This window comes from Stigmatopora nigra, chromosome 19 (assembly GCF_051989575.1).
Source record: "Stigmatopora nigra isolate UIUO_SnigA chromosome 19, RoL_Snig_1.1, whole genome shotgun sequence".
Classification (NCBI taxonomy): domain Eukaryota; kingdom Metazoa; phylum Chordata; class Actinopteri; order Syngnathiformes; family Syngnathidae; genus Stigmatopora; species Stigmatopora nigra.
In genome coordinates, this window is record NC_135526.1 from 5,616,442 (window position 1) to 5,639,835 (window position 23,394).

General features: G+C 39.9%; 1 protein-coding gene across 1 annotated transcript in view; it reads right to left on the bottom strand.

Annotated features, from left to right (window-relative positions):
* Nucleotides 1-5,847: 5,847 nt before the first annotated feature.
* The window catches only part of zbtb16a (zinc finger and BTB domain containing 16a), a 72,894-nt gene continuing 55,347 nt past the window's right edge, over nucleotides 5,848-23,394 (bottom strand). The window contains exons 5-7 of the mRNA XM_077740551.1: nucleotides 14,521-14,691; nucleotides 8,669-8,839; nucleotides 5,848-6,113 (exon numbers count right to left, since the gene is read on the bottom strand). Of these exons, the coding sequence (XP_077596677.1) occupies nucleotides 5,884-6,113; nucleotides 8,669-8,839; nucleotides 14,521-14,691 (572 nt within the window). The 3' untranslated portion in view covers nucleotides 5,848-5,883. The remainder of the gene's footprint in view (nucleotides 6,114-8,668; nucleotides 8,840-14,520; nucleotides 14,692-23,394) is intronic.

A 23,394-nucleotide genomic window follows, 5' to 3' on the forward strand; every position in this document is an offset into this window, starting at 1 on the left:
ATGTACTACCAGATTAAAGCCTTTTAAAATGGGAAACTGACTTTAAAGGATTTTATCGGTGGTTTTTTAACTATCTATGTCAGTGTTGGACATGGTCAATTTAATTGTGGCTGTACATATGGATGCATGCATATGAACGTCAATGATATAATAAAATACATTATGATAATATGCTTCGGATGTCACTCACAATAAGGAACAGTTGGAAAATGTGCAATACAAACCTGTATTTTTTACACATAAACATTGATGGAATAGATTTTGTGAGAAATTTGATTGTACAAACAAGTTGTACATTTCTTAAGGAAGTCAACTAGAATGGGGGGTCACATTTTTTTTAGACAAAAGGCTGGTGATGATTGCCATCAAGATGTTGAATGACCCACACTCCTGCAGCCTTTTGGCTCTTCCTTCCTTAAAAAGCACAATAAGATCAAAGTATAAGTTGGGAACACATTTTAAAGGCAACTTTTCTTTGGCTTCCTTTGAAAACAAGTTCAAAAAACAACAAACAAGCAAACTGACAATGTATTACTTCCTAAAAGTGACACACAATCGGCGCTAAGTGACAGTTCAACAATTCATTGTAGTTCAGACAGGCAGAAAATGTGAATTCTTTTTAATGTAGCTATAAAGTAGGTTTATATCTGATACTTTTATACTAAAGAGACATGCATTTAATTCAAATGATAAATTGAGAAAACAAGCCAGTGAGAGTGCAAAGACAATTTAGATAAAGTCCATTGTTTATTTCCTGTGTACAATTGATTTTATAATGAGACCCATAAATAAAAACAAAGCAAAATCAATCCACTACAAAGACAATATACTGTAAGTAGAATGTGAAAAAAAATCTTTTACTATTTTTTCCACCATCAAAAAGGCACAACATTAACGACTTTAGTGACAACATGGCAGCATTAAATCTTATTTTTTTTATTATTATTTCATATTTTCCACACTCCTTCAGAAAACACTGAAATGTTACAAAACAGATATGTGTGATTCTACATGAAAATAAACCAAAAAAAATTAAAAACAAAAAACAAACATAACCTCTATATAAACAAACCGCGGCAAGAAATATGTAAAAAAAAAAAAAGATGCCACAGCGGGAGATGAGGCAAAAAAAAATAAAAAATAAATCGCACATTGCCGCTGGAAAAGACAAAGGACCTTTTTTATTTATTCATTTATTTATTTTTTTGTGTTTTTTTTGCAAAGCTCTAATGCAAATTTCAACAATAGGAACATAAAATACGAGGTAAGAGAACACAACAAAAAGAAAAAACAATTTCAAAATAATAATTGGGCACCTTCTAAGATTAGGCTAAGATTAGGTGCTGAGGTAGACAAAAACTATAACAAGTCAAAATAAATCATCATCATCATCATCATAAAAGGAAAATAAAGAAACATTATCTTGAATTTTTTTAACATTGACTGACGCTTGCATCGCTACCAAACTGAAACAAAACAAATATCACCCAAAAAAACGGAAAACAATCAAAAAATAACGTTAAACAAACAAAAAAAAGCTTTGTTACTCTTGGTCCAAACAGGGCAAAGTTGTTGGTCCTCAGTGCTAATATAAAAAAATAACTTGATGCTTTCTTGTTGTATTTTTTAGTTGTTTTTTTTTTTACATAACAATTTTCTTTTTAAACATACATTTAGACCTTGATGGCACATAGGCGAGAAAAAACACTACACCGAAAACACGCGCACGGACGAGTTCTGGTTGGCTCCTGGGATGTCACTATTAAATTAAAAACAAAAAAAGTACAATTATTTAGAAAAAAAAATCCTTACAAGTGGGGTGCCACCTTGGAATAGTTAAATTAGCCAAACTCATGAAATAAGTTGAATTTATAGCCATTAACCCTTTGCAGGGCTCTCATTTATCATATTGGCGGTGAGAGATGTCCAATCAATTTTAAATGGGAGGGGCCTCGGTTAAAAATGGATTGGACGTCTAATTACGCCAATATGAAATTTCAAAGACGGTCCACCCATTTGAAATGAATTGTATGTTTATTTCTCTGAAAGAGCCAAAAAAAAAAACAATTTTTGCTTGATTTCTAGTGTCAGCAAACCTGTTGCTGCACCCCCACACTACCCCCCCCCCCCCAAACCCCCCCCCCCCCAATCAAATCAATTGCATAAAAGCCCTCTAATTAACTACCATGACATCTCATGGTGACGGGCAAACGATTCTATCATAATTTCTTTTAAATTTGCAAAAAAACTTCATCTGAAAATACCAAAACGGAGCGTCTTTTCCCCCCCAACAATTTCCACTTTTAGGCACACAAAGAGTACAAGAAAAAAATCTGAAAAAAAGGAAAAATGAGGCAAGAGCTATATGGATGCCAACGTGTTCTATAGTTATATCTTTTTCTGACGTAGAAAGAAAAAAAACAGTGGCATAGAATAGAATTTTTCTATCTGTTTTAGTGCATTTTTCCACCAGCACACACACACACGCACACACACGCTAAACACTCAGTCACACGCACGGAAAAAGTAGAAAACATTCAGAGGGAGGGCGACCAATCACGTGACGGAATGACTTGACGGAAAGTGTTGCATTGTCAGACTCTTTTGCTGCTATTTTTGTGCGGTATTATTATGGAAAATTCATATTTCCGCACCCCTTGGCTCACAGTGTTACGGGACGTGCCATCCCTTCTTTTTTTTCTCCGCTCTTTTCAAGTACAAAAACATAAAAATAATAACACATCCACAATCAAGTTTGATTGACAGGATGGTGAGTGACAAGTACTCTATTTTTTTTTTTTTTTGTGGCGTACAAAAAAGATTTTTAGTCCGTCACCTTACAATGCAATTGACATCCAGAAAGCAACACTTAATATTATCATTATTACAATATGTTCACACGATATCAAAGAGGAGCAAGGCAAAAAAAAAAAGGACTTAAAGAGACGAAACAAAAAAAAGACAAATTTTTTGTGCCCTGCTTGAACTCTCCACAAATGCAAAAAAAGAAAAAATAAACAGGACTGACACGCGATACAAAAATATCACAATTTGTTTTTTTGATATCAAACTGCCTCAGTTGGCTGTCATTCAGGAATTCTTTTTTTTCTTATCTTGATTAATAAACGTCCAATTGTCCATCGCACAATGCAAAAAAAAAAATCCTGAAAAGAGCTCCAGCACCTTTTTGACCCACTGTTCACATTACAAAACTAATAACAAGTCTATTCACATATGTTCAAGTGTTGACATTTTTCAACCCATAAAGCAATAATGCTTCTTCCCCCTTTAATCGTCCCCCTTTGAGTATCACTTAAGGCTTCAAAATTGCTTTTTGTTTTGTATTTTTTTGTCCGAAAATGTACATTCTTATCGACCTCTGCTATGGTTATTTTTTTTACTGTTCGACGTATATTTTTTTAGCCTTGAAATTACCGTATTTCCTCATTTAGTATGTGAATTCAAACACAAAGTGTTCACTCAAAAATGAGCTTTCACATTGAGTACCTTCCTAGTTTGAATAAAAAGGCAGTCAATGGGTAACGTTTGGAATAAAGTGGGAATTAAGTGAATTAATAAGTATTAATATTGATATTAAGTGCGGGATTGGGTAAATACGGTGCAGAAAAATGGAGATTTGGTAGAAAGAAAGAGGGGATTTATAAAAATGTAAAGACAAAAATAAAAATAAACAGGCTAGGTCATTTCAAACTGCAAATTTGTGTTAGATTGGGTACAAAAAAAAATCAAAAAAAAATTAAACATGGGTTTGGATTGGGTAAAAGTGCAAAGAAAAAAAAATTGGAAATTTGTAGGGGGTTGGGTGCTAAATGGGTTGTATAAAAAGTAATTAAGAGGGGGAAAAATAAGAGGACAGTCTCAAAAGCATGAATTAATAATAAAAATAAAATAGGACATGCTGTTAGTTTGGTAGGAAAACAGTAAACTGATAGAGATTTATTTTCTCTTATGGACAAAGTCACTAATATTTCTTGGAAAAAGTCCTACCATTTGAGGAAATACGGTAACTCCAATCTTAGGGAATACATAAATGTAAAAAAAACACAAGCGTGAGATGAAGTAGCAATGATGAAAAACTCATAAAACAACTCAAAAATGTGCTTTTGCAAAAACAAACTAAGAGAGGTAGCTTTTATAAACACATACCACACACACGCTCACAACACAACACACACAAAAAAAAAGAAAAAGACTCAACTGGCAGACTCTTGAACAAGCGCAGTTAATAACAATAATAATACCAAGTTTGGTAAGACGCATCCTAAAATCTCATGGCAGCCGTAGCACTTTTGAAGAAGTGTGTTTTTGCGCAAACAAAAACACACAAATGAGCAAAAACACGGCTTGGTTGGTGCGCTGTGCAAAGCGTCCAACGTGGGGGAAAAAAATGAAATAAAAACAAAGAAAACGAGATCATAAAATGAGGTAATTCAAGTATGAAGTGAAAACGAAAAGATGAAACCACAAAGAGTTCAATTATCCGTCATCCTATTGGTCCTGCTCATCTGTCAATCAACAAAAGCAACCCAATTGGTCAATTTCCTCTTCCTTGACAGTGATGCTCGTTCATGGCCGAGCGTTTGGGCTTTGGCACCCCCACGCTAACCTCGGCGTGCAAGTCGTTTCACATTCAGAGCGCCGGACGTTGGGCGTCCATTCAAATCCGACATTCACTCCTTCCAGAGCAGCCATTTTCTTCGCCAAGTCCGTCTTTTTGTGGTTAATGTGAGTTTCTTGAGCGTGTGAGCGAATGGCGGCGATGTATTGCTGTGATTAACGTGACCGTCTTGGGAATCGAACAGAGAACTGTTGTCGTAAATGCGGCGATACACTGACGATGGAGCGCAAAACAACGTGTAGCGTGCAAATATATCGGCCTTTCATACCGAGAACCAGGAAGACCAATGAGAGGACAACGACTAAAAAAAAAAAGCAGCACTGTAGCCCTGCCCCCTGAAACCCACCATTCAGGGTCAATCTTCTTCTTAATTTTTTTTTTAGAGCTCTCGTTTTCGTCACCTACTGCATATTCCGACCGGCTCGGCTGACGATTCTCAGGGGCTATCTGGGAATGTCACAAAAAAAAAAATGAAACATTTCACTCTGTTCTGAGAATGAATGAAGAAATTTGTTCAATTCGACTAGTTGGCAGCGAATGGTTCATTGGCTATTGCCGCCAATGGCAGCCAATGAGATAATAACATAGGCTGAATAGGGAAATTGAAGGATATTTTCCTCCAATTTTTCCAGAAATCAACAATCGAAGTGGGTATCCATCAAGTACACAATTTGGTACTGGTTTCCACACTCGTATTAGTTGCAAGTACAACTACTGAAAACATCAAGTGTTTACTATTCTTTCCCAAATTTGCATGCTTTGTGCGATCACATTTGTTTGCACGTTGAAAAACGTTAAGACAAAAAAACCAAAAACTTCATCTCTCCACATATCACAAGCCCATAAATCCCACTAAACGAGAGTATCCATTTTTTTGATAGCCTTTGAGAATCTGTCAACACTGTAGCAGCAACACTTTCCCTGCAGCTCGTGTTTTTTTTTTGCGTCACGAGGCAACCTGAAATGACAACAACAACAACAACAAAAAAACCCTACGACAACACAGTAACACAATACGTGCGGGAATGACCCGATGATTCCGAACCAATGGCGAGGTCCCTTCTTGGATCGTCTCATTTGCCAAAAAAAGAACACAAAAAAAATGAGAACGCGCAACATATTCTTCAGTCAGTCTTTCCGCGTAATGCTTTGGCGCCCCCAACCTTCAGCTAACGCCCACCCTAGCCTAACTACATTCTCCTTCCACCCACCCGCCCCCTTTTTCCCCAATACCTCATGTGTACTCAGACGTAGCAGAGGTACAAGTAGGTCTTCTCGATGCGCCAGTCTGGAGGGACGTCTTCGGGCTTGTGGCCCTTCATGTGCTTCTGCATGGCCGATAGGCTGGGGCAGTACTCCAGGCAGATGGTGCATTGGTAGGGCGAGGCGCCATTGTGGGTGCGCAGGTGCTTGATCATGGCCGAGTAGTCCCTGGATCGCTGGTGGCACAGCTTGCATTCGAACGGCTTTTCGCCTGAATAGGAAATGCGGTTACTCACACCAACAAATATTCTGAATATGTGATTTGTGGGAAGAAATCTACTCCCACACCCACAAAAAAAACAACAACATAAAATTAAGCAAAATGAGAAACTGGGTCATTGTAGTGAAATGGAGACAGTGGATTGCAGTATTTATTTTTTTGTTTTGTTCTTTGACATTGATGGTGGTAGCTTGAATTTATGCAGGTAAATTGTAGTGGCCCAGTTTTGCTTAATTTTATGTCAGTTTATAACATGGGTCGTCCCAGTTTTAGTCTATTGGATGGCTATCCTTCTCAATGGAGATGACTGAAGATTATGAAATGTTTTCAAAAGTGCCATATCATTCTATGAGGTGATGAATTTGACATTATCCCAAATAGAGCACTGACAGAACTCAATGGTCGCCAAACGTCCAATCCATTTTGACCAATTAATATTCTTCACTGGAAATGAAATTTGAGCATCTAAAACTTGCCCTCACACTTGATGAATTGGAGGGCTAAATATGAGGACCCCCCTAAAACTTGATCACTCTACCGAGCACCTTTCTTATTATCCTCATTAAAAATGTATTAACTTTAGATTTACGAACATTTTTCAGCTTTATAACTATCCGCAACATATATAATAATTCTAACATGTCTAATTCTAATGAAGGCCATTTTTGGATGTGAAAATAGTCACCTGCCTCACCCAAAAATATGAAAATATCTGCCTCACCCAAAAATATGAAAATATCCATACGTCAGGTCTTTAGGGCATTGATTTAATTTTTAATGACCAAAACTAGTCCCTTGTAAATAGGGTTAAGACATGTAAATAGCGACCTTTCTGCAGTGGCATTTGGATCTGTCGCAAACAATCAAGTCAGCGCCAGCCTCGTATACGTCGCCCCCCCCCCCCCGCTACTTGACCTTGACCGCGGCGAAATCCAATAAGCGTAAATATACGTCCGCCCACCCCGACGCCTGCTGGTATCGATAACCGCACTGTAAACAAGGTGGCTTCAAATAAGCGGCTAATAATGAATTGCAAATGCCCCCTCCCCGGAGTCGCCGCCCACCACCCCTGTCGCTATCGATCCCGGCATCGGCATGTGCGAAAGGGGGTCGCCGTTGTGCGCTTGTCGATGATTCATCAAGCGAGCACCTTTTATGTGAGGTGGCCTTTGACGGTGAGCTTGTCGCTCGCTCTCGTTATCTGCCGTGGAAGCCACCCCACCCTAAAAAAAAAAGGAGTTGAATGTGTGTGTGGAGGCGGGAGCCAATTATTGGACAGGCTGCCTTGATAGTGTGGCTTAACAGCTGCCTTATTGAAAGGGAGATGGGTGTGTGTGATGTGTGTGTGAATTAGAACAGGGCTTCTCGAAATGGGTTTCGTAAGGATGCATTACTATTGTCTTAATAGCTTTGGTTGCTAATATTATGTGACTAAAGTTTGCAGACAACTAGCAAAAAAAAGTCAAATTTGGCAAATGGTGCCAAAAAGGTACTGTTTAACGCTTTTTACTTTAAGATATGGTGTGGACTTTTGGATGATTCAGTAAAAAATACACTAGTTGTGGCCCCAAATTCTTAAATCTCCCCTATTTTCATAATATATAACTTTTTACCTCCCACTGATAATGACAAATGCCTAATTAATTAAAATGGGAGGACTGGGCAGCAATGCTCACCTTTCAGCACCATGGACAGTTCTAGATGTCCTATGAATTTGTAGTGTGACTTCAAGAAATGTCAATAAAATTGTCTTAAAACTACTATTTCTCGTGAAATATAACCTCTTTTCCTAAAGAACATGGTTTTATTCCTGTGATCAATAGTTTAGTCTATGTGAGAAAAAAACAGCCTTTTCTTTGCACCTCCAAGAACAAAATGCAACAAAAAAACCCGGCAACGATATGTTAAATTATTTTTTTCTCACATAGATTCCTCCAAACGGGTCTGTTTGTCTGTTAGTGTGAGAAAATAGCAATGAAGCATAAGTGTCCCAATGGGCTTCTCCATCCGTCTTAGCCGAGCTCCTTCCTCGGTGGACGCTGGCTTATCACAGTGTCAACATCTTTATGGGGCTCTAAATATACCGCGATCAATAGGCAGTCTTTGGAGACGTTCATTTACTGTAGCGTGGCAACAAAGATATGAATCAGCTGCCTGTGTGTGTGTCAATGTGTGTACTTTACTCCGTATACTACTCACACAATGTGTGACAATAGATGCATTAGCAAGAAAGCTCATTTAGACTCAACATAACAAATACATGCACCATTTCGTTCAATGATATCCAAACTATGACTCACTGGCCGTTTTTGATTGGTTCACAGCTAAATTATGAAAATATACCGACCATGACCCGCAAATCTTAATCTTAATCTTAAATTCACCCTACATCATTTTGCATTACTCAGATTTACACTAGAGAGAGCTAGTCCCTTGAACAGAGACTTTCCAGTTAAAGAGTAGGGTCTGATAAGAGATGTAGTAACTATTAATATCCAGTATGTGGCGCTTTATTCGTCGATAGAGGAAGATGGAGTGTGTTTTACCTGTGTGCACCCGATAGTGGGTCTCCAGCTGGTGCTTGAGGCTGAACTTTTTGCCGCAGCCGTTACATTCGTAGGGCTTTTCCCCCGTGTGGATGCGCTTGTGGCCCTTCAATGTGCTCTCGTCGCGGAAGCAGCTCCCGCAGAACTCGCATTCGTACGGGTGGTCCCCGGCTGAAAAGTGGGCACCAAGAAAGGCAATGTTAATTCTTCAGTCAGACTCACACATCAAGCAATATCAGTAAATTATTACTTACTCAAATGAGGAAGTACCAGTTCTAAAAAGAACCAGATTGGTCGTAACCTGAAACTTTCTGTATTTTATGTAAGAATTAGTGATATTTAGGAAAAAATTGGATATTAAGGATATTGTAAAACACCAATTTGGGGTGGATTTTTGTTCAGTGTTCACACTAGAACCATTAAAAATGCATTTTAAAAAACACTAGAGTGCACACATGCTGAAAAGAAGAGAGTGCATGGTCTTAATTGACTAACTTTTGCCTCTGCAATTAATAACAATTTAATTAACTCAATTAAAATAAAATCAAATCATGTAGCATGTATAGGAATTTACGATTAACCCTTATTGAACAGCTCTTGACTATTCCTATTTATTAGAACGCACAAAAGCAACTACCAATGAAGTTAAAAATAAAATGAATCAAATTAAAATGAACAAATGAGCCCCACCTATTTATGTCCCCCACAAAAAGTGTCCCCTCCTCTCTTGAATAGAATTTTCCAATGCAACGTACAATTTAAATAATGCGTCCATTTATGAATGCATTCTGCTCCAACGCCGCAATGACCTACGCCTTTCATTATCTGCCAGTCCGAGTGACGACGTGCCGCCGAATAAATTGAGTTTCTCCTTATTCCCACCACCCAGAGACAATCACACGGCACCCCCCACTCTCTCCCACTCCTCCGTTACGTTATTTAAGGCCTTATTGTACGCAGACGACATGCTACGACGCGTAGACGGGCGCATGAAAGACGCACTTTAAATGCCGATCACATTCCGGCCGGGAGACGCCGCCGCATTCAAAGGAATGAGCTTCCCTGTAATGTGACGGCCGTGCGAGAGAAGGCCGGCGCGTGTGTTGAGGATCAATAAATGTGACACTCCTTATTTGTCCGCATGAAGTTATCAGCGCCTCCTGCTGTACGCCGAGGGGCGTCACGGCCGCGGCGGGGACGGCCATCCATCAGCGGCGGGCGGCGCGCCACGCTAGCGGAATAACAATGCCTTTGGCATTCAGCCGCCTTTAATTAGGCCGTCTGATCGCAGCGAGCGAGCGGGATGCTAATGCTCGAGACGGTGACACTCGATGGTTTGTTTACGCTTAATTCCTTCCTTTGCCATTTACACCAATATGCCAGATAAAAATCTCCACTGAGAGCGACGGATAGAGGTTATGAAAATAAGACAATGCTCAAGAGCATTGAAGAAAGGGAAAGAAAATTTAACCAAGAATGAAGTCTTCTCGTAAGATATTTTATCGGAATTAAGACGTGATGAAATCCCTTTGAGGCAATTCGGACTTGTTCGATTGGTTGTTTTTCGGTTTACTATCTATTTTAAATTGGTAAAGTATGTAGCAATTCATTTTGAGCTAAATTTGCCACACTGAATTCATACGTATAAATAAGTCTAAATGTTTTTCTAGAATTGAAATGAAAGATATAGTTTGTTTTCGGTAAACTAACATAGCAAGATTTTGTATTTTTAGAAGCTGTATTCAGAAGGTTGTCACTTCATTCATTCCCAACAAAAGCTTTGTGAAGCCACTGACATCATTGCTATTTTCTCTTTTACCTTATCGCTATTTTTCTTCTTTTACCCCCCTTATTTATACATTTTATCAGGGCGTACTCTGCAAACTCCCATTCAGCTTTAAACAAAATAATGATTTAGTGTTTTGCTGCATTTGAAACCCATTAATACAAACATGTATTGTGTAAACGAAGAGATAAGAACATAGGGAAAATAAAAGGGAAAAACTAATATTTTAGTATCTCGTCTATTAACTCATATGTTGCCATTAAATGACTACATTTCACTAGATGTCCAATCCATGAGTTTCTTCATTCCTCATTCACATTATACTAAACACTATTTCTTTCTTAGGGACGCACCTGGAAAGGATGTTGCCTTTCCCTTTAAACCACTAAAGAGTACCGTGTTTTCAGGACTATAAGGTGCACTGCATTAAAAGGCGCACCCTCAATGAATGACACATTTTTTTTCCATATATAAAGTACACAGGATTATGAGGCACCATGTCTATTTTGGAGGAAATTTAAGACTTTTAAGTACGATATTTGAAGAAAGGATGGTTGCACCGGATTGGTTGCCAGCCATGTACTGAAATATATGTTTGAAAATGAACTACCGTATTTTCACGACTATAAGGCGCACTTAAACGTCTTAAATTTTCTCCAAAATAGACAGGGCGCCTTATAATCCAGTGTGCTTTATAAATAGGAAAAAAAATAAAATGTGTCATTCATTGAGGGTGCACCTTATAATGCAGTGCGCCTTATATATGGAAAATCTGGTACACTGTTAATGTTTAAACTATTGATGGAAAATCCGACCCGGAAGGGTCTCTAATGGGAGGCCACGGATGAGGGGCCGCGGCACACATGGGCACCGGACCCTTGGGTGCCCCTGGGCACGGCCACCTGCGCCTTTCCACCGACACACACCATCACCCAAAGGAGTGCTGAGGGTGGCCGTGCCCGGGGGCACCGTTGGCGAAGGGGGTTCCGGTGGGCGCCTTGGTTCTATAGCTTTTAAATCACGGGCGCATAGCCACGGCTGATTTATTTCCTCGCTAGAGTCCAGCTGCCAAAGCTAAAAACGAGGCGGCCGACTGCAAATTGTCTCAAACAATGGGGAGACGGTGAACAACAATAGAATATTAATGAAGGTTTACTGTGTAATGTGTGTTTTTAAGAGAAGGCACAGCTGCCAACACTGTATAATTGAGCGCATGCACTTGAACCTTTTAATGCACTGGGCATACGTGCAGTAAAAGTAGAGGAAAAAAAATAAAGCAAAGCATGTCTACGCGCGCGTCGAAGGCGGCTGGAGGAGAATAAAGATGGGCAGATTAAGACGATGAAACAAACACCATTAAACTCCACGTCTCCGATCCCGTGTCACGGCTCTCGGCTGCGTTGCGGAGATAAGAAGGCGGACAGGTAAATGAAGCAAGCCGAATGAATGTCCCGTGAATAAAGCAAAGGGGGGGGAAAAAACTGCTTTTTTTGCACGGTTTTACTGTCTGTCATTCCATATAAGAGGACATTAAGTCAAGCGACGAAAGCGCTGGTCTGGAAAGCGGGCGGTGCTGACGCCTCGGCCATTTAAATGGCGTGGTGATACTGAGAATTTAGAGCTGGCTCCTGTTTTACTGGCCAGCGTGAAAGCGTCTCGTAATGTGAAAACATTCGTGTGGCAAATGGTGATGATTTGGGGGGGATTTCATTCCAAAACGTGGAAAGAAAAACAATGTTTTAGACATACTATAGTATATCTTACATTACAATGATGATATGATAAACTAATCCTCTTTTGTATTATCACATCATGTTATCACAGTAGTAGTTTCATGATATCACAGTTTTATGCTATTCTATCATATAACAATACCAAAGTAATTTCCATATTAAAATGATGTCATATCGTTAAGTACTAAGAAAATAGGTGCCTATGCAATATGTACTATTTAAGGTCTAGTTTCCAGCTAATAAAAAGAGTGATTTTCCCATAATGATAAAGATCCAATTATGCCATAAATAGAAATTAATTCATCACTAGGAAACGTCCAATCCATTTAAATAAGGACCGTTAAAAGAGTAAAAACCCAACAACAACGTGGTATTGCTACAGTATCAGCACCATGTTGGAATCGGTATCAGGAAAGTGTTCCTTAGCCCACTTTTCTTCAAAAAAACAATTGCAAGAAATGATTTAGTGGAAAACTCAACTTCCAAGGGAACGCCACGTCCTTTTCCCTCTCTTGTCAGGGTAAACGAGGACCCATTACTCGCTTGGTAATCTCCCTTTCCTCCTCCTCCAACACAAGTCATATTTAAACCACGCTCTCATTTGTGATTTTACACCCCGCCAACATTCACCAGGTACTGTACGCCCCCCCCCCCCCCAGACACACACACACACACACACACACACCTCCCCCTGCACATCCCATTGGTCGAAATTTTAAACGGAAGCTGACTGCTCTCATCTCACCGCCTCTCCCTTTCAAATATTTATCCGAAGCGCTGGTGAGCTAAATCGGCCGTGACAGTGAGACTGTTATTTAAGGTCGCAGACAAGCTGCCGAGGCGGGGGTGGGCGAGCGTTTGGGTCGGATGGGAGGGGTTTGCATCCATCCTTCACCGCCAGAAAGGAATCCATTTCCATGCGTTCATATCTGTCCATTTGGCCACATGTGTCAACAAAGCATTAGCATCCCACGGTGGCTTAGGCACCCTCCGCCTTTACACAAATACAATAAACGTCCCGACCGCCGTAGACCGCTTTTGACTGCTGACCTGAATGAAGATGAATGGCGCCGCCCGTGCACGCTTGGCTTCACAACCCAGTCTGTATAAAACACGGCTTTTTACTTACTGTAAGCTATTTTTAGACGCGTCTGGCTTTTTCTGCAGACGATGCAACACAGTGTAAGGCACAGTGGCAAAGTATGGTACTCATTTTTAAATCATCTAATTGACTAGAGGCTTTTAAAATAATCAAAAAGCACTATTTGAATTTCAATTCCATTTCTTTCATAATTAATTCCCTTTCAATACAAAACAGTGGTGTCTAATAAATACATCTTTTGAAAATAATCAAGAGTTCAGTCATTTTCTTTCATAATTTAGCAGCAAAGGTAAAAATATAAAGCATGATTGCGATCTATACAGGTATATCAAGTTATTTTCATATATATATAGATGTATATACTATGTATACATGTATACTCATATGTATACATGTATATACATATGTATACTCATATGTATACATGTATATACATATGTATACTCATATGTATACTCATATGTATACATGTATATACATATGTATACCCATATGTATACATGTATATACATATGTATACTCATATGTATACATGTATATACATATGTATACATATATACACATGTATACTCATATGTATACATGTATACACATGTATACTCATATGTATACATGTATACACATATGTATACTCATATGTATGCATGTATATGCATATGTACACATGTATATACATATGTATACATGTATACATATGTATACATATGTATATACATATGTAGACATGTATACATATACATACATAACCGTCACTATGGTACAAAAGCAGGAATTTCCAAATGAAGATATATTTCTATTTTTGCCAGGCTTAATCTGAATTTTTGGGTACATTGAGAATATAACTATATGTTGCACCAGCATTAGAACATCTCGAAATGTTGTTACTTAGGCGTTAATTAACAAGATGCCTGAAATAAAACTTGTGATCCCCGTGACTAACGGCTCTAAACATCCCGTTTTGTCAGGACAAATCCTCGATGCGCTTTTATTCATCAGATGTTTCACTTTGAAGTGTCAACGGCCCACAAAAGGAATCCAAAATACCAAAATCAGGCATGCCAGATGATGCAAGCTTATTTGCATACCAGTGGCATTGCACCGTTACCATTTTTTGGCTCCCAAAAAAATCCAGGCATATAGATTCGGCCATCACATGAATTGGGAAAAAAACTATATGGATTGGACATCTATTATCATGTTACCGAGATGACCGAGTGTGACCTTGACTGACCTGTGTGCGAACGCAAGTGGCGTTTGAGTGCAGTGTGGCTCGGGAAGGTCCGGTTGCATTCACTGCAGATGTAGCTGCGCACGCCGGCGTGGACCTCCATGTGCTGCTGCAACGCTGTCTGGGTCTGGAAACGCTTGCCGCACAGCAGGCAAAAGATGGCCATGTCTGAACCTGCACCAAAAAAAAAGCATGTTTGGTGATTCATAATTTCTTTAAACTCAGTCTTTCATTTTCATGTTCCTAGACAGCCCATCAAAATTCATTGCAATTCACTATTTTGAGCTATTTTGACCCAAATCTTTTCTGCAGTAAATTCAAATGAATTTATAGCATACACCCAATACATTTGTACTGAATGCTAATTGGCTGAAAACAATCCAGGTTCAAATATCCATTGATTTCAACAGTAGCCAAAAAGTTAACATAGCACCACGTTCCATGCAAACTGATATATCACGACAAAAATGAACATGAATACTACCGCAGCTATTTTCATGCCAACACAACAACAACAACAACACTTGAATCAGCTATGGCCGACGGGGGCATATTTTCAAACCCTGACAACGTACTGTACTATATATCCCAGTCTTGCACACGAACAACAAATTGTGGGCGTTTTTGCAGCGAGATAAAGATCTTCTATGCAATACTTCAATTCTGTCTTGACTCTTTCTCCCTCCCTGGCTTTCTCTCTCTCTTTCCCAAGCTGAGATAAAGAGCACACGGCTGCAAGCAGACAAACACATCACCGACGCAAACACACAGCAACACTTGAACACACACTTGCCTTTACACTTTTTCAATTACCAGAAACTCCAGGGAAAGACTTGGGAGTGTTTGGAAGCCAGATTCCATTTCATCAGTCAATAACGCATCTTTGGGGCCAAGCTGACACTAATTTAAAAATCTATGAAGACCGCCACGCCGGCCTACGTTCATAAGCAATGGGGCCGCGGCTGGCGAATGTCGGCCTTTTTCTCCGATCAATTACAATTCGCCAACTTAGGCCGAGATCAGACGACGCCCAAAAGCATCAGTAAGTCTCTTTTCATTCCACGTACAGTAAACTGTACGCTAGCTGGGATTGGCTCTGGCACCCCCATGTCTCTGGCGAGGATGAGCGTAAAATGAATGAATAAGAAAAGTTATAATGTTACGAGAATAAAGTCGTATAAACATGGAGCGTTCTGCATCGATTCCTTAGGGGGAAGCTGGGTTTAAAAAACATAGGAAAAAAAATCTGCTGTACCTCACTTCACTTTAAGAGCAGAAGTTAAATGTAGTGATCACTTGTGCGGAAAAACACCTTATAAACGAGACTTTTATGACTTCATTCCCCTTTTATGTGTGTAGTCAATAAAAGGTGAACGTTAATTATGGCATTATCAGATGCCAGTTTACAATAGCATAAAGTCGCTCTTGCACAACGGTGCGGTCCCTCAAACTGAATGCAAGATGCTCAAGTTCCAGTCTCGCTTCACCCTGGACATTTTCTGCCTGGCCGGACGTTTGGTCGGCAGTCTTTTGGTCGCTGGACGTTTGGTCACTGGTCTTTTGGTCCCTTTTGGTCGCCGGTCAAATGTACTTATATATTAAACAGTACATGGATATCAAAAAGTACTTATATATTAAAAAGAACTTAGATATTAAACTATCTCTTAGATATTAAACTCTCTCTCATGAATATAATTTTGAGTGCTGGTTTCAACAGTAAAATCAAATGACCGACGACCAAAAGGGACCAAAAGACCGGCGACCAAACGTCCGAACACCCATTTTCTGCAAAGGTAACTTGGTCGAACTACAATACGCACTTTGATTAGACAAAATGAAGCGCTACTGTCTTCTACTATGGAGCTTCTCTTGTCTACGTCTGATGGATGAGGAGAACGGTGTGCAGATAAAAGAAGAAAAGTAGTTGACCCAGAAGGTCCATTACAGTGTAAAATTGAGTCAGCCTGAAGTGACACCTGAGAAAAAGCACCAGAGGTGGCGGAGTGTCTGTGTGTGTTTTTAAGCTTGGCTCCTGTTTGGCTGTTTTGGAATAATCTAACTCTCCTAACCAACCACTCGCTCTGACTCCCGCGTTTATTTATAAAAGAAGTCGGCGCCCTAGCCTGGCCACGGTGGTGCCGGCGCATCCTTAATGGTGGCGAGTGTAGTGGCAGGGCTGCTGTTATTTAAGTGGGAGGTGGACGGAGGGTGGTAATGGAGAGGAATACTTTTCAATGGGAGTTGACAGCAGGTGGTGAAAATACAGCCAACATCAATTCACATTGGCTGGCTTGGTTGTCGGAAAGCCCTGGTTGCTATTGACGACAATCGACGTCCAATCCATTTGGACAGGGAGGGACAAATAGATAAAACTGCAGTTACTTTATTAGTAACAGGGTTGGAAGTGATTGAGTGATCTTGTGGCATTTTTGGTGTTTGGCAAAGAGCAGAAAAGGGAAAAAAAGGTAACTTTTGAAAGTGACTGCAGAAAAAAATGCCCATAAAATGTAAATATGACGAGTCCAATATGAATCTGACTACTACTAATGTAAATAAATAAATGGTGGGTTGTGAAACATCACTTTTAGCCCTTTTTTTCATTCATTTTAAGTAAAAGACAACTCGAAAAAAATGATATGACAATAATTTGCCATCACAGTAAGTGGTACATTCAAACTAAACATTAATTAAAATATCATCTATACAATTCTGAATATTCTTATCATAGAGTCCATTACTTACAAGCCCCCGTGAGTGCATAATCTATTTAAAATAGCTGTCGGTAATAAAAGTTTATCTTATAAATGAGTGTAAAAAATGCAACGGCAAACCCAGCAATTAATTGTATGCTAATCACGGGCAGTATCAGACATGATTACTTTTAAATAAGCTGGAATGTGGACAGCGTGCAGCATAAATTAGTGAAACCAATCTAATTGGACATTTTATTGCTGAAGTAAATGTGATCTGTGTTTAACAGCTACTTAAAGAAAAGGCCGTAATCCCTGCTAAGTAGCATTGTAAACAACAATAAACACGGAGTCCCCTGCATGTTTTATATAGAACATCTAAACACAATCTCTCATGCGAGTCCTTGGAGAAATAACCATTCACATGGAGGAAATCTAAGAAAAATCTACCACTGTTTCTTTTTTGTTGCTTTTGCCTGGCGATAATTCAACATCGGGGGGGTCTGTCGGGGCCAACGCCAATGCCAGAAGATGAACAACGGCGGGCGAGATTAATGCCACCAGATGCCAGGCGAGATGCCATATTAATTACCCAAAGATAATGTCATCACGGCCATATGGTGGCTCCCCCGACCGTCAGGTTGACAGCGAGTCCTCGTTATTTCGGCCGCCCCGGCAGATCTTTCTTACGACCGTTGTTATGAAAATGACCGCAACGGGCGTTTTAATTTTTCCAAATGGATGTCTATTGCCATCAGTGGGAGCTATGGCGTTAACTTCTTGGCTTGTGACCTTACTATTCGTTTATTATTTAACATTAGCATCAGATTCTTGGTGTAAATAGTGTTGTTTTAGTCTTTGTTTGTGTTTGGTGGGTGTGAATAGCAATTTGCTGCAACAGTAGTAGGATTGAGATAAAATTGTGTAATGTAGTTGAGCAATGCAACCTGTAGTTGGTCTTTGTATGCAGTAAATATTGAATATTATATTTAACAATATGCTGTTAAGAAGCTCATTGGGGAGATTGTTGCTTAAAAGCATGTCAAATTTGTTCTTTGTTTATCTTTGGGTTGTATTGGATTGGATAAGTTTATTGATCCCGTATTCGGGAAATTTGGTTGTCACAGAAGCAAGAGGGTGAGAATACAGACACAGCAAAATACATTTTAGACATAAATAGATAGGTAATAAGTTAATAAATAAATACATGAATAAATATATGAATAAATAACCGTGTTGCTGAAATGGTCTGGACCAAAATATATTTGGAACGGACATTTTTTGGTGGTGACATTCAATTTGAGGGCATTCGTTCACGTCTAACTATTTTCCAGGCCATTGTAATCTACATCTACCCACTTGTTGGGTGCAAATATAATCAAAGAGATCTTGTGTGTCTACCGAGCTAAAAAGTTTGTTAAATAGATTCCCGCCCGCCAGCAACGCCTCCCCCCGCTGTACTGCAGTGGAAATAAATTCCAAAGCGTCGCCCTCGCTGGTGTGCTTCCCGCCCGCCGCCGCTCAGACTGTAAAGATCATACAGGACGCACGGCGGGAATTAACGTCAACGTGAGGAACGGCGGCGAAGGCCTTTTAACATGATTCACTGCGAGGCGGCCGCCCTCGTCTCGTCGCGCCGTCTCGTGGATCGTTTACAAAGACGGAACGCGTTCGCCCGTCAAGCCCTCCGCCATGTCGCCCGGGCCTCCCTCCCTTCCATCCGAACTCCCTGCTTCCCCCCCTTCCTTTCCTCCCCCCCTTCCAATCCCCACAAATCCGATTTAATCAGACAAGTCGTGCAATGTGGCTGGGAGTAAGAAAAAGGATAATTAGTAAACACAGGAGCTCCTCGCCAAGCTTCATTGGCATTCGCGCCAGGTTACTGTGTCGCATTTAAAATGCGGTCTGATGAAGTCTACAGAATCAAACCATTTGTTACTCCTATTGAGGAGGCTTCGGGCTACTGGCAATTAAATTGGAATTAGCGGGCGGGAATGAGATAGGGGCAGATTCATAGCGAGCGGGTGAACAGAGAGGCCTGTCTTTCTGGGCTTGGCTTGGAGATTGGACGCCAATTTGCCACCGCGCACGTATCCTTTGTTTCCTGCGCCGAGTCACTTATCTTTTATTAATCAAAAAAAGACGTCCCACCCGCCAGAGTTGACTAAGCTGCACCGTGGTGGCATCGGAAATAGACAAAACTATGTTCGGTTTGAGACATTTGGTATAATATCGAGTGGAGCTATTCATCCTTCATTGAATACACAGTAAACCCATTGACAGCAATGTAGGTCCAATCCATGGCAACTTTTTTTTAGGTCAGTGTAAGACATGGACACAACCCACATTGGTCACAGACTTTTCGGTCCTACAACCATACACATAGAGAATGACCCTTACGACCCCCACCAATGCTGTCACGGTCTTTCCTAGTGGACAAAAGCCTTTTAGCACTTTGTTCTACTGTCCGCCAAGCCAGACAGGATAGCTACTTGTTTTTTTGTTTCCTTTAAAGGGGTTATGGGTACAAAAAAAAGGAAAAGGGCTGTTAAAGACAGGGAAAGAAGGAGTATATCTGAGCCTATGTGTGTACTTTGATTTTCAAAATAAAAGGGTATCAGTGACTTAAGGCCAGGGAATGCCTCTCGGGTTGGTTTATGCGAGAAGATGGCGGGATGAGGAGAAAATTGCATTCAACAATAAATACAACAAGTTTCAAGTCTTTTTACTCTAATTTTGTTGGACAATTTTAGTGCCATTGAGTATGTCCAATCGCCATAATGATGTCCAATCGCCATATATGGATACAATTGGCATACAAAGGTGGACAATATGACCCAAAATGTGATGTCCACAAATTATATTGTAATATATAGGTGGACAAAGCCAATGTTTGTGCAGTTAGTGTTGCTATTTCCATATTTACTATTTGCCCAATGTGGCTAAATTAGGTGAGGTTATTATACAGTGCATAAAACGGAACTAATGTGTGCTATATTCTCTTTGTACATATTTTTCACTGTAGCTAATGAAGAGTGCACGCCATAAACATTCAAAGTCTTTTTCTTCTCGCGTAACATCTGCTTGATGAGTCATAAAAAAGCCAGGGTGGGCCTAGAAGCGATATTTGGGTTATGAAAGAGCCATTCAGGTGCATCCAGCGGCTCCATAAAAGCCCCAAATTCGATGATGTGTGGTGTTTACGTGAGTTTGCAGTGAACAACATTAGCCTTAAAGGCCGTTTCATTAGCGAGCGCTCAGTGGAGGCAATAAAGCGCGGCTCAGCCAGCTGTGACCTTGGAGCCAAAATGGTGGACAGGACCCAATGCGAGGGAAGAGAACAAAAAAAAAACCCTTTTATTTATTGATATCGACCTCACATGCACGCCCGTCAAACTGCACCTTTGGGGATGGAGTACATCAATTTACTGTTTGTGTGCAGGTATGCATTTAAAAAAATAATAATATTATAAAGATGTGATTATTTTAGTCATTTTAGCTTGGAAAATGTTTACGCTTTTTCCAGGCTGGCCATTTTAATAAATCATAGTGCTATGTCTATTCTATTGATGTCCTAAATACTGACGATATAATTAAATGTCAAATAGATTCTTTGATTTTTGAAGGATTAATATTAGAATATTTCCTAAAATGTCCCATGAAAATGTCGGCCTCCCGGAATGGACAAAAATCAAAGCATGAAAGTGACTTGGATGTCATTCCTATTATCGCTCAGCATGCAGCGGTTCCCAAAGTCGGCTTTTGTTCAAGCAGAGAATCAAAAAGGAAGAAAGGAGATTTCCTGGGAAGCCTAATGTTGTAACAAGCACAGTCGGGAATTCACCTGTCACTATGGAAAGTCCTAAAGATCCAGTAAAAAGGTTTCAACAGAAGTCAAATAAGTTTCATTCACACAGCAGCTCTAAAATGATATGAATACTAATACTGCGCAAATACTGATTCTAATATCTGTACCAATGCTGCACTAAAATGACGTTATCGGTAAATACAATGCATGCAATACATATGTACTCATTGAGCCCCAGCTTTACGTTACTTAGATTACTTGAGTATTAGTCGCAGGCCCTGCCAAACCATGAAAGAAGTGCCTGTAAAATCCAGCAATATGATCACACCTTCCTGTTTAATCCATTGAGTAAAAAATCAAATCAAATCAGTGTCACGTTTCAGTCCGCTGCCCAGAAAATTGGCTAAAAATGCAGATAAGATGGCCTCGAATTGCTCCTGCAGGACTTGTCTAGCCGCGCGGATTAGCGGCAGATAATCATATAACGGCCACGATATTGCCCATCCACGCTCAACGAGCCTGTAAAGTCAACTCTGAGTAAAGAGCAGCTCCGCCACACACATACACACACTATGGGATGGCAAAATAGTTATAACTAGGCAGCTGAAAAACTATACCTCCTACTACCGGCTGGTGGCGGCGTAGAGGCAAGAGTCCTCGCGTGACCTTTCGAGCAGGAGTTGAGGAGTAGTTCACAAGGGAGGGGGCGTAAAAAAATGGGAGGAGGGGGTCTTATATGCTATGGCGGACACAATGTTGGCCGCCTTGCACGCGCCTAATGCCTAAGAATGGAGATTAGAAAGTAGTTTAGAGGGTCAGGTGTTTGCAGTGTGGGCTTGGGAGTGTCACTGACTTATGTTTTTTTTTTTTAAATTTTTAATGCACATTCCAGCGTGGGAAAATGCGGCGAAAGAATGTGGGGATACAACACAGGTGGCAGCACCTTTCTTTTTAAAACTGTTGAGATGTAACGTAATACTGTACATATACTGCAAGATAATACAAGTTCTTTAAGTTTGGCTATAGTGTCCTTTCGAGCCTCATTTTTGGGAGTTTTATCCTTTTCATTTGATTTATTGCTCAACTAAAATACATTTTAGTTTATTAGATGACAAAAATAGACGTGCAATTTCAAGGTCATTGAAGGTACTTGATGTCCAATCCAATTTTTTCCAACAGGGCTGGCAATTATGATTGTCTTTGTTAGGAACCTCAACAAAAGCCCAAATGGGCGATAAAATATTTCTATTTTTTAAGTTGTCCACATAAAATAACAAATCAATGAACGAAAATATGCAAACTATGATTGCCAAGTTTAGTTTTGTAGCTTGACTCAATTCATCGCTGGTTTTCCCCAAGGACAGAACAGTGGGAGTGAGGGAATGGTCGCTCTGTGACCCGAATGAGATGTGATAAAGAGACTTTTTCTCGGCCATTATGTTGCCTTTCACTCTTAACTTAATATTCTGTGAGAACTCATAGCCTGTCATTGACATCGAAAAAGTTGAGCGTGAAGGGATTGGACGTCTACTGCCATGAATAAAAGAAGCAAGTGACTAAAAAACTAACCTGTTCAGCAACATCACCAGTCCAAATTTTCGACCCCCCCTTTCCTAAAGCAGTCGCAAAGATTTATGACTACTGACAGGTCCCATTCAAACAAGTTTTTTTTTTTTTTTTACTAGCATGTTGGCCTTATCTGAAAATTGTAACATTTGCCCTCAAGATTACAAGCAAAAAGAATGGTTGACTTTTTTTATGGGTGTAGAAAAGTCCTAAAAATAAGTTAGCGTTGCGCATCATCAAAAGCAAACAAAGAGTAAGATATGGTTGAAGCTTTTACAGGGCAGTCATTTTAAATCATGGGCTGCCATTGACGTTCTATTCATCATGACTGAGAGAAGATGGAAGTGATAAAACATCAATATAATAAAATAATTATGGCATACACGACCCAAAATGTGTGGATTTATCATTTTAAATACCAAAACTGCCTTATAAAAGGTGGACTGATGGCCAAACATTTAAAATTATAGACAAGATAGGTCCAAACATGGATACTTTTACAATTTGCAAAGTTCAGTTGCTGTTTTTTTGCAAAAAAAGATTGCAGTGTGAAGTAGTTATAGACCATATTGAAGCTTTACTTAAAAAGTACATGAGGTGGGTAGAAATCCTAATCAAGTCCAGAAAAAAAAGCCTAGAGGGACATCTAAATGAAAGGCAGCCATTTTGCAAACAGACTTTCTCTTCTTCTTTAGCGTGTTTAGGATTCCTGGCCTTTCACCTGACCTGGGGCCTTTGAGTAAGAGGAGGGGTGGGGCGCTTGGGCGTAGCCTGGCGCTGATGGGGGTTAAAGTGTAATCCCGGCCCTGTGAC